Source organism: Muscardinus avellanarius (genome assembly GCF_963383645.1).
Source record: "Muscardinus avellanarius genome assembly, chromosome: X".
Classification (NCBI taxonomy): domain Eukaryota; kingdom Metazoa; phylum Chordata; class Mammalia; order Rodentia; family Gliridae; genus Muscardinus; species Muscardinus avellanarius.
This window is the reverse complement of record NC_137792.1, coordinates 85,489,280-85,502,019: the sequence shown is the minus strand read 5'-3', so window position 1 is coordinate 85,502,019 and position 12,740 is coordinate 85,489,280. Positions and strand designations below refer to the sequence as shown.

At 36.9% G+C, this 12,740-nt stretch overlaps 1 protein-coding gene across 1 annotated transcript in view; it reads left to right on the top strand.

Moving 5' to 3' along the window:
• Nucleotides 1-1,688, top strand: part of MCTS1 (MCTS1 re-initiation and release factor) — a gene marked incomplete at both ends in the record, with an annotated part of 52,583 nt that extends 50,895 nt beyond the window's left edge. The window contains 1 exon segment of the mRNA XM_080718954.1: nt 1,607-1,688. Coding sequence (XP_080575080.1) covers nt 1,607-1,688 — 82 coding nt within the window.
• Between the last annotated feature and the right edge of the window lie 11,052 nt (nt 1,689-12,740).

Below are 12,740 nucleotides of genomic sequence, written 5' to 3'. Positions count from 1 at the left end.
CATCTTCAAGATTGCATTTTTTTCTTTTCTTTTTTTTTTGTGTGTACTGGGAGTTGAACCCTGGGGCATGCTACCTTTAAGTTCGACCCCTTGCCCTTTAAAAATAGCGTTTCGAAGCAGTGTGGCAAAGTTGCTGATAGTCTTGCTCAGTTGCTGAGGCTGGCCTTGAACCTGTAATCCTCCTGTCTCCAACTCCAAAGTAGTGTAATTACAGGTATTGACCACCACACCTGAATTGCATTCTTTCTTAAGTACTCTGTAAAGAACCTGTATATCCACAGTTATTTAATTTTTTGTGATACTGGGGATTGAACCCAGGGGCATTCTACCTCCAAGCTTCACCCATAGTCCTATTTTTTATTTCTTATTTTTTATTTTGAAACAGGGTCTTACTAAGTTGCAGAGGGCCTCATAAAGTAGCTGAGGCTGGCTGTGGACCTGTGATCCTCCTGTCTCAGCCTCCCAAGTACTGGAATTACAGGAGTGTGCCACCACTCCTGGCCATAGAGCTGATATATATATATATATATATATATATATATATATATATATATATATATATATATATATATATATGTAAAAAAGACTAGAATTTAAATCAGTGATAGTTCAGCACTATACAATATTTATCATATATAATATATATTTATATTTTTTTTCAGTACTGGGGATGGAACTCCAGGGCATTCTACACCCTCAGCCCTATTTTTTATTCTTTATTTTGAAACAGGGTCTCACTGAGTTGCAAAGGGGCTCACTATGTAGTAGCTGAGGCTATGTTTGAACCACGATCCTCCTGTCTCAGCCTCCCAAATGCCGGGATTACAAGCATGCACCACCATGCCCGGTTTATTTTATATTCTGGTGGCATAAGAAATGTCAAATATTAGAGAACTATATAATATATATTACCAAAATATAGACAATATTAAAAAAAACTTTGGGTCCCATTTGATGACCAGACTTAGTCCTGTTAATTTTGTTTTGCCCTGATATGGTGGTGCATGCTGATAATCCCAGTACTTGGGAGGCTGAGACAGGAGGATCACAAATTTGAGGTTATCCTCAGCAACTTGTAAGATCGTGTTTCAAAACAAAAAGTAAAGTTGGGTTGGGGTGTAGCTCAGGGTTAGAATGCTCTTGGCTCCAATCCCTAGTATCACACACACACAAAAGTTTTGGTTTGAGGTTAATACTCTGATATTTGCTTCATTTGTAGATATCATTACTCTGCTTATGTAGGTCCATGAGTTACATTGCAAAAATCATTTTAAAACATGAATTTCAGTGGAGTAATGAAACTTAAAATAGATGATAATAAGCCAGGTATGGTGGCACACATCTGTAATCCCAGTACCTGGGAGGCTGAGACAGGAGGATCTCAGGTTTGAAGCCAGCCTCAGCTATTTAGTGAGGCCCTCCACAATTTAGTGAGATCCTGTTTCAAAAAATAAAAAATAAAATATGGCTGGGGGTATAGCCAAAAATACATAATAAATTCTCTACATGTGACTCAATTATTAGAAAATAGTATGAAATTTGGGTTATGTTTACCATGAATAAATCTATATAATTGCATAAAATATGTTTTTTTTCCCTTCTACAGTGAGAAAGTCAACAAAGGAATTGGCATTGAAAATATCCATTATTTAAATGATGGGCTGTGGCATATGAAGACATATAAATGATGCTCAGAAGGAATGCACTTGGGCTAAATATGGATATTGTGCTGTATCTGTGTTTGTGTCTGTGTGTGACAGCATGAAGACAATGCCTCTGTGGTTATGCTGAATAAATTCTACAGATGCCAAAATTCTGTTAGCTTCAGAAATTATTTTAATATTTCTAAGTCAAGTTAAAATCGGGTAGCAAACGTGGACATTAAGAGGTATCTGGTAAGTAACTAAACAGAACTTAATGTCCTTTTTTAGGTTAATGATATGACTTGGTAACTGGACTTGCCAGTTTATTGTGGACCCCCTAGATAATTTGTGTAGTTAATGGGGCTAGACTGGAATTTTATCCTATAATCCTAGGGCACGCAGAAATACCCTCTCTTTTGTGTGTGTGTGTGTGTCGTGTGTTTGTTTGTTGTTGTTATTTTTAAGCTTTTCATTATGGAAAGATCTACACATGTTTACAAGTATGGGGAAAGCTGGGCATGGTGTCACATGCCTGTAATCCCAGTGCTTTGGAAGCTCAGACAGGAGTATTGCAGGTTTGAGGCTAGCCTTAGCAATTTATTGAGACTCTGTTTCAAAATTTAAGAATAAAAAGGGCTGGCGGTGTAGCTCAGAGATAGAGCACCCTGAGATTCAAAAACAAAAACATACGGGGAATAGTACAGTGGATCTTTCTTTATTCATCACCCAGCTTCAATTTGTGGCCAGTCTTCTTTCATCTCTACCTCGATTAACCTTCCCCTCCCCACAATTATTTTGAAGCAACTCCCAGATATTCTATCATTTTATCCATAACTATTTTAATATGTATCTTTAAAAGATGTGATCTTTTTAAAAAATATAACTACAATAACATGATCATACCTAAAAGATTTAACTGTTCCCTTATATGATCAACTATCTGGACTGTCCACATTTCTATAATTATCTTTTTAAATTTTATTAACTGAGCCGGGCGTGGTGGCGCACGCTTGTAATCCCCGTGCTTGGGAGGCTGAGACAGGAGGATCGCACAGGTTCGAAGCCAGCCTCGGCTGGCTTAAGAGGTCCTATTTCCAAATAAAATATAAAATAGGTCTGGGAGTATATCCTGGAGGTAGAAAGCCTCTGGGTTCACCCCCAGTACCACCAAAAAAAATTATTAACTGATGTGTGATCACAGGTTTGAGGCCAACTCCAGCAACTGAAATTTTATTAACTGTTGTTTTGCTTGAATTAGGCACTAGACAAGGCTTGTGTGTTGCATTTGGTTATTTGTCTCTTTTAATTTGTAAATTCTTCTCTTTTTAGCCTTTAAATTAGATCTCAGCTTTTTGTTTATTCATTTTTTGAAGTACTGGGGATGAAACTCAGGGCCTTGTATATTGCTAGGCAAATGTTCTACCACTGAGCTACATCCCCAGCCCTATTCTTTAAATTATTTAAGAAATCTAGTTGTTTTATAAAGTTTCTATACACATTCTGGATTTTGTTAATTCTTTCAATGTGAAGTCTTTTACCTTGTTTTTATGCCCCTTCTATATCATATTACCAGACAGCCACCATCAGATTAAGATTCCATATATTTAGTGCTTTCTCTTGAGTAAAATCATACCAAAAGATGAACTTCCAAATTTGGGTCCCCAACATAATTCCCAGAGAATTTGTGTCTTCTATCCTGAAGGTCATTGACCTCCTTTAGTAAGAACAGTAATCTATTTGGGAATTTTAAAGTACAGCTCTGAATTTATTTATTGATAAAGGGCTTTTTTCCTAATAATCTTGCTATTATTCTAGTGTCTCAGCCATCTTCATTGGTTGTTTATCAATATATGACATGTGATTTTATTTTTCAGATGGATACAGACATTTACAAGATTGTGATGACCTGTGTTACAGTTAGAAGTTGGTGAGAAAGGTGAGGGTGGATAGTAAAAAGAGAGATGATTCGGCTGGCTGTTCTAGCTGGGCCTCCCAAGATATAACATAGGCGAATTTAGATTCAGAGTTTGACCCTCAGGTTGATTAAGTAACCATGCCCTACTGACAGACCTGTAGCATTTCTATTAGAATGCAAATATATTAATTTATAGTGATAGCTTTACCCAGGATAAACTATTAGTAAATAGAAAGTGTTTTGGTAAACATGGATTAAGATCAAAGAAAGGTTGATAACTTGGGGTAATATTTCATCTGGGCTAGGGTAAGGCTTGGATAATTTTTCCTGTTTCGTCATTAATTAGAATGCTTATCTGGGCTAAAATCTTGTCTCTTTCCTAGCCAGTAGAGATGCTCTGATATTTTACTTCCTATATCCTTTTCAAATTCTATGTATAATACTCTTTTTTTGTTATGACAGTTATACTCTACAACTTACCATATTCCTTTATTACTTCTTTCTGGTAGATAAAAGTATAAATAGCAGGATGTGGTGGCACATACCTATAATCCTAGTACTTAGAAGGCTGAGACAGAAGATTTACAAGTTCGAGGCCAGCCTCAGCAACTTAGTGAGGGCCTCTGCAACTTAGTGGGACCTTGTTTCAAAATAAAAGAATAAAATAGGGCTGGGGGTGTAGCTCAGAGGTAGAATGCTTCTGGGTTCAACCGCTAGTACTATACACACAGAAAAAGTAGAAGTTGTCTTATTAGTAATACAGTAATAATACAGTTAGAAATCTCTCAAGAGAGGTTACTTCAGCGGGTGGTTTCCTTGAATACCTACTTAGTGCTTTCAAATTCAGATGTTTCCCCATTTGGAGTTGGATGTATCCTATTTGAGGCATATAGCTTCTTATACTCTGACAAAAGAATAATTGGATCATTTATGTCAAAACCATACTTCAAACTTTTAGTTTGATGCAAAGAGAAGGTTAATTGATCAAGATTGCCTATGGAGTGTTAGCAATTAAAAACAAAGTATACATAAACACACATTAGGGAAGTTAAAACTTTTAATTGCCTGGTTTCTGAAATAATTTACCCTTGCTTCTGACCCCTGGTACAGTGGGTGTAGAGAAGAGTTTTAAAATATTCAACATCAACATCTGTGCTTGTTTTTCTGCTATGCTGAGGTACACTGACTATGTTGCCCTGGTGATATAGACTAAATATGTATGTTTCCCCACTTCCCCTGGGTCTGAGGTCTGAGTTCATCAGTTTTAATCATGGGTGTCACTCTATGTGTAAATGCTTTTTTCAGCTTCTAAATAGTAGTCATATATGAAAGCCAGTTCAAAGAGATTAAATCAGCAGATAGATCATTCTCTTTAGGTACTGTGCTTGAGGGAAACTTAAGGAAACTTTACCCATATTCCTAAGAGATAAGAATATAGGGAGAGAGTTTTCTCTCAGGCAATGTGTCTCTAGTTCATTGTAAGTTTTAAAATTAATTTTGTGCTGGGTGTGGTGACATATGTTTGTAATCCCAGTACTTGGGAGGCTGAGACAGGAGGATCACAGGTTCGTGGCCAGCCTCAGCTACTTGTGAGGTCCTCCACAATTTAGTGAGACCCTGTTTCAAAATAAAGAATAAAAATAGGGTTGGGTATGTAGCTCAGAGGTAGACTGCCTCTGGGTTCTATCTCCAGTACCAAATACACACACACACACACACACACACACACACACACACACACATAAATTTGTATCAAACCAACCCACAATGTAGCCATTCCTGTATATTTGACTCACTTTTGCTCAGCCAAAGGCATTTTAGCTCCATGGATATTTATTAACTACTAGGTTGTAGGTGAAGTGTCACAAAGCCAAATAATATGCAAGTATCTCCATCCTTATGGGCAGAGTCTAGAGAGTAAAGAAAATTTATAAATAAATCTGACTGGGCAGGATAGTACATGCTAATAATTCCAGTCCTTGGGAGGCTGAGACAGGAAGATCACAGGTTCGAGGTCAGTCCTTGCAACTTAGTGGGACCCTGTCTCAAAATAAAATTAAATTAAAATAAAATAAAATAAAATAAAATAGGTCTGGGGGTGTAGTTCATAGGTAGTGTGCCCATGAGTTCAGTCATTAGTACCAAATATATAAATTAATACATAAATAAGTAAAACAAAGATATCCAGGTAATGGTGAGAACCTAATACTAATATATGGAGTTAGTAGGAATTTACAGATACCTTTCCAGTTTCATTCATCAAAATTAGTAAATTAGTTGGCCATGTGGTATATTCCTATAATCCCAGTATTTGGGAGGCTGAGACAGGAAGATCACAGCTTCAAGGCCAGCAACTTAGTGAGAACCTTAGCAACTTAGTGAGATTCTGTTTCAAAAAATAAAATGAGCCAGGCGTGGTGGTGCACGCTTGTAATCCCCGTGCTTTGCAGGCGGAGACAGGAGGATCGCGCAGGTTCAAAGCCAGCTGTGCTGGCTTAAGAGACCCTGTTTCCAAATAAAAAAGTATAAAAAATAGGTCTGGGAGTGTAGCCTGGAGGTAGAAGGGTATCCAGGAACCCCAGTACCACCAATAAATAAATAAATAAATAAATAAATAAATAAATAAATAAAATGAGAAAATAGGGTTGAAAGTGTAGCTTGGAGGCAGAATGTCTCTGGGTTTAATCCCCAATACCTCCCTTCCTCAAAATTTTAAATCTTACAAATAAAAAATATCTCTTAGATTGTATCTAATATAATGTTTAAAAAAATCCAAATCCAGCTGGGCGTGGTGGCACATGGTTGTAATCTTAGCATTTGGGAGGCCGAGACAGGATCATGGTTTGCGGATAGCCTCAGTTACTTTATGAGACCTTCTGCAACTTAGTGCGACCCTGTTTCAGAATACAGAATAAGCCACGTGCGGTGGCGCACGCTTGTAATCCCCGCGCTTGGGAGGCTGAGACAGGAGGATCACACAGGTTTGAAGCCAGCCTCAGCTACTTAGTGAGGCTCTCAGCAACTTAGTGAGACCCTGTTTCCAAAAATAGGTCTGGGAGTATAGCCCGGAGGTAGAAAGCCTCTAGGTTCCACCCCCAATACCACACACACACACACACACACACACACACACACACACACACACACAAATAAAAAATAAAAAATAGGGCAGAGGTTGTAGCTCAGAGATTGAATGCCTCTGGTTTCCATCCCTAGGAACCCCCCCCCCCAAAAAAAAAGAATCCAAATCCAAATATAAGATGGGCATGGTGGCGGTGCACACCTGTATCCCAGTACTTGAGAGGCTGAGACCGGAGTAACACTGACAGCCTAAGCAAGCAGTGAGACTTTTATCAAACTAGTGAGATCCTGTTTCAAAATAAAAATAAAATAGAGCTACGTGTGTATCTTGGAGGGAGAATGCCCCTGGGTTTAATCCCCAGCATGGCACACACAAAAATCCAAATGTTAGCCAGGCATGGTGGTGCATGACTACATTCCCAGTATTCAGCAACATAGTGAGACTCTCAGCAAACTAGTGAGACCTTGTTTCCAAACAAAAAATAAAAGGGTATGGGTGCGTCACTTGAAGGTAGAATGTCCCTGGGTTTAATCCCTAGTACTAAGCAGGAGCGTGCATGCATGCACGCAAACACACACACACACACACACACACAAGTTTTGGAGTTGTAACAATGTAGTGTTCTAACTCAGATGGGCCTCTACTCTTCTAGCAGACTGTTAACAGTGATTTGGTCTTAGTCTGGTGGCAGATACATTTTATTCTTCCTTCTTTCTCTCTTTTACGTGTTCTAGATCTCAAGCAAAAGCAGCTGGGTTTATTCCAGGGGTAATTGTAAACATTTCTAATTTGAGGGATTTGATAGTCCCCAAGCAAAAGGTCATCTGGCATTTTGTCATAATACTTCTTTCTAGCCAAATTTCTCCTCTGTATAAAAATCAGCAACTGAGGATATGGTGTTTCTAGAGTACTTCAGAAGAAATTCACTAAATTTGCAGAGGTATTTAATTTATTATCATTTTTCATTTTTTTGTTGTTCATGAGACTATTAAAATAGCAATTATATATTAATAGAAATAATGAATGTATGCCCAAACAAAATGTGGTAAATATTTTAACTTTGTTTATCTAGGTTCCTTAATTTTGAGAATATATCTCTCAAGGCTCTTCAAGAAACTCAAAATGATTCCAATTTCTAAAGGAGTATCCACTAAAACAGATTTGTAATGAAAGAAACAGTGAGAATGTATGCATCTTATGTCAATATAACCATCACATCTGAGGTCTCAAGCAATCAGAAACTTATCAAGTTATTCAATAACTTTTAAGAATTAGGCAATAAAAATATTTTGGAAGCCCTGTAGAACACTTATGTTAAATATGTTAATAATATTAAGGCAGTAAAAATTAGGTTAAATATAATTGTACTCTTGATCTTGAACAATCTTTCAGCAGCAGTTCCTAAAGAAGCAATACTTGTTAACATGGAGACTGATGCATGTAAATGTATTCTACTTTTTATATTTTGTATGTATTTTATATTTTGTATGTATACTTTTATTATACTTTTTATGGTAGGCAAAATAACGAGTAGATATTACCACATATATCAATGTGTTTAATATTGTACTAAAACCAATTAAGTACTAGGAAAAGCTCACAACACAATTAGCTCAGGAGTGAAAACAAAATTGAGTACTAGTTTTTAGTATTTATTTATTTATTTATTTATTTATTTATTTATTTATTGGTACTGAGAGTGGAACCCAGGGGCTTTTCTACCTCTGGTTTATACTCCCAGACCTATTTATACTTTATTTATACTTTATTTTATTTTATTTATTTATCTCACTAAGTTGCTGAGAGCCTCACTTAAGTAGCTGAGGCTGGCTTTGAACCTGTGCGATCCTCCTGTCTCACCCTCCCAAGTGCTGGGATTACAAGCGTGTGCCACTACACCGGCTGAGTACTAGTTTTTAAATCAATGTTAAAGCTAGCGTGGTGGTGCACACCTAAAAATCCCAGTACTTGGGAGGCTGAGACAGGAGGATCACACGTTTGAGGATAGCCTCAGCAATTTAGTGCGACTCTCAGCAACCTAGTAAGACCCTGTTTTAAAACAAAACATTAAAAGGTTAGGGATGTAGCTTAGAGTAGAATGCTCCTGGGTTCAATGTACAGTACCACAAAAAAGAAATAAAAATAAATGAATAAATGTTGATATTAAGAGACAGGTTTCTTTGTTTAAGTGCCTAGCCTTTTGAATACATACATACATACATACATACATACATACATACATATATATATATATATATATGTATATTCAAGATAATTCCAAGAAATTATCTCATATATATCATATATATATGAGATAATTTCTTAGAATTTCTTCTATTATGTTTATTAAGAACAGGTTGTGGGGAGGAAAAATTTTAAAAATCTAAGTATATTAATATAATGAATACCTCAGGGAAAAAAATAAAGAACTCCAAATTTTACTGTTGAATTCTTTGACTAATAAAGGATGAAATAGTAAAATAGTTTCTACTTAAATCCCAGTTGTGACAGAATGACGTGGCTTACTATTAATGCCCAGTTCTAATTGTTATGGCAATTAGTTTTTGAAATATAGCAAATAGAAATCCTAACAAGTGAGAACTGATGTTTCAAATGGCTAAAAAGACTTGAATTAGCCAGGCGTGGTGGCACACGCTTGTAATCCCCGCGCTTGGGAGGCGGAGACAGGAGGATCACACAGGTTCAAAGCCAGCTCAGCTACTTAGTGAGGCTTTCAGCAACTTAGTGAGACCCTGTTTCCAAATAAAATAATAAAAAAGGGCTAGGATTATAGCCCAGAGGTAGAAAGCCCCTGGGTTCCACCCCCAGTACCACAAAAATAAATAAATAAATAAATAAATAAATAAATAAATAGACTTGAATTAGAGGAAGGAAGGAAAAGATGTGTCACCATCAGAAGTAGTTAATTAAAAATTGAACTACAGGCATCAGTGTTATACAGAACTATAATTCAACAGGGTATAATGTCCAAAATATTACAGACTTATTTATATCAACGTACACTAAATTAGTTTAAATTTTAGGCAAAAAAGGCTGGGCATGATGGCACATGCTTGTAATCCCAGCACTTGGAAGGCTGAGACAGGAGAATTGCACAGGTTCAAAGCCAGCCTCAGCTACTTAGGCTCTCAGCAACTTAGTGAGACCCTGTTTCCAAATAAAGTATAAAATAGGTCTGGGAGTATAGCCTAGAGGTATAAAAGCCCCTGGGTTCAACCCCCATTACCACACACACAAAATACATTTTAGGAAAAAGAAAAAAATCTGGGTGTGGTGGCGCACGCTTGTAAACACCCGCACTTGGGAGGTAGAGACTGGAAGATCGCGCAGGTTAGAAGCCAGCCGTGCTGGCTTAAGAGATCCTGTTTCCAGATAAAAAGTATATAAAATAATAGGTCCGGGAGTGTAACCCAGAGGTAGAAGGGTTTCCAGGAACCCCAGTACCACCAAACAAAACAAAACAAAACAAGGAAACAAACCTAAATCATTAAATTATTTGAACATTTAAAAAATAATATTTCTAAAGTGGAAAAATATGGTAACTTCCACACAATTTTTATTGCTTTCATTCTATTCCCTAATTTTTGAAATACTTTAGTTTCAGCTAATATATAAATATAGAATACTTCAGAAACATAATGAATTACTTCCTTGAGGTTCATTGTAAGTGTTCTGAGAGTAGGGTGTGGTGGTGCATACCTGTAATTTCTGTACTAGGGAGCCTGAGACAGGAGGATCACAGGCTCACGGCCAGCCTCAAAAACTTAGTGAAGTTCTCCACAACTTAGTGAGATGCTGTTTCAAAATAAAAAATAAAATAGGGCTGGGGTGTAGCTCAGAGGTAGAATGCCCCTGGGCTCAATACTCAGTACCACAATTAAAAAAAATGTTCTCAGAACTTCATCAGGGGGAAAAGAAAAATACCTGTTTTAAAGATACAGTGATTTAGGCGGGTTGGTGGTGCACGCTTGTAATCCCCGCGCTTGGGAGGTGGAGACAGGAGGATCGCGCAGGTTCGAAGCCAGCCGCACTGGCTTAAGAGACTCTGTTTCCAAATAAAAATATAAAAAATAGGTCTGGGAGTGAAGCCTGGAGGTAGAAGGGCTTCCAGAAACCCCAGTACCACACACACAAAAAAAGATACAGTGATTTATTTTGTCTTATTTTAATTTTTTAATCACAAAACTTGATTGTAAATGATAACTATAATTTATGGTAAATATATAATTTCCTCTGGTTTTTCACAAGCATGCAAGCACCGGACTTGGTTTTTATCAATAAGTCATTGGTTCTAACTAAACACTTGCATGGAGAAAGTTGTTTCTCTAAACATATGCTTTGAAAACAAGTTCAGCTCCCTTTTGCCTCAGGGGAAGCCTGCTGAGATCCTGCAAACTATTTTTAGTCTTACCAGCTTCCATTTTGAAAAGGACTCTGTATGTCTTTGTCCCCAAAGTGTGGGGTTGTCCTATACCAATACATGATAAAGCACAGAGTCTTGGAAATTTGCAAACCAGTAAGATGATTCTGTGATGAAACTGCATGCTAGTTTGATGCTCTCAACAGTCCTTGAGTGAGCATAAATTTGAGGCAATTTTTTTGGGCATTGCTGGGAATGGAACCCAGGGCCTCACACATGCTAGGCAAATGTTCTACTACTGAACCATACCTCAGCCCTGAGACAACTTTGAGAAGCAGCGTATGTATTTATAGTTTTGCTTTCCTGTCCATAGAGCTTGAATCTTACTATATAGGTGAACTAATAAAAAATGAATAAATAAAATGTGTACTGCATACTGATATTAGCTTTCAGTTTCTCATAATCTGAAAGATTTTGTATATTCTTAGCCTGTGTACTGTATTTATCAGTTCAAACATTGCTCCATTCAAAAAATTTTAAAGCCAAAATTCACTTTCCATTTATATGTCAATTTAGATTTGTCAGGGCCAGGAGAGTTCTTTTTGTATAGGCTCCAAGCAGCATTCTTAAAATTTGCTTGTGTAAGCATTTTAGATTTAAGAAAGTTCAACTTGTAATGTATTTGAATATAATAGGGTAGATATTGCTTCATTTAGTTGGATAGTACCTATTTACTTTTTTCTTTTTCTTTTTCTTTTTTTTTTTTTTGGTGGGTCTGGGGATGGAACCCAGAGGTATTCGACCTCCAAGCTACACTCCCTGCTCTAATTTTTATTCTTTATTTTGAAACAGGGTCTCACTGAGTTGCAGAGGGCCTCACTAAGTAGCTGAGGCTGTCCGTAAACCACGATCCTCCAGTCTCAGCCTCCCAAATGCTGGGATTACAAGCGTGCGCCACCACACCCGGCTAGATAGTAGCTATTTCTAACTCATTAATATCTGTCTTCCAAAAGGCGCATGACTGGAAAATATTTTTTACTGGCATTGCTTTATTCCATTTTCAAAATAGTAGAGGCTGAATGTTATTAAAATTTTGGATACTTATACTGCACTATTTCATGTTGTGTTTCTCAAGGTTAAAATTGTATATTTTGTAAAATGTCTGGAAAGGAGTCCACAAAGTAATTCTGCTTTTCTGCTCTTAAGAGAAGGCAAATGGCCTCATTAGCTTCTGGGTGTTATCAAATACAGTTCTTTCTCCAGGACCAAGTACCAAATGCCCAGATGCATTTAGTCTTATTTATGTGGTGTTAATATTTGCTAATACAAAGAGTAACATCTTGACTAAAGTGTGCAGAGTTAGAAACAATATTAATTTAGGTATTTGGGCTCCAGTAATATCTAATTTTCTGTGCCAGAGGAGGTTCAAAGCTAATGTTCTTAAAAGAAAGTTACGAATTTCTCCTTAAAATATTTATAAAAAAGATGTTTCAGGAAAAGCTGTTTTATCACATGGCACCAATTAAATGTACAGATGTCATCTTAAAATTATTAAGGAGTTTCCTGTGAATTTCAGTCTCCAGTGCCAGCTGTTATTCACATCAATATTTTAAATTTTACCAACAAGGTATTAATACAAAGGATTGCTATTTAACTGTTTAAAGTGCTAAATTTGTTCGGATGTGTAAAAGGAAAAGGGAAAGAACATTCTCTAAGTAC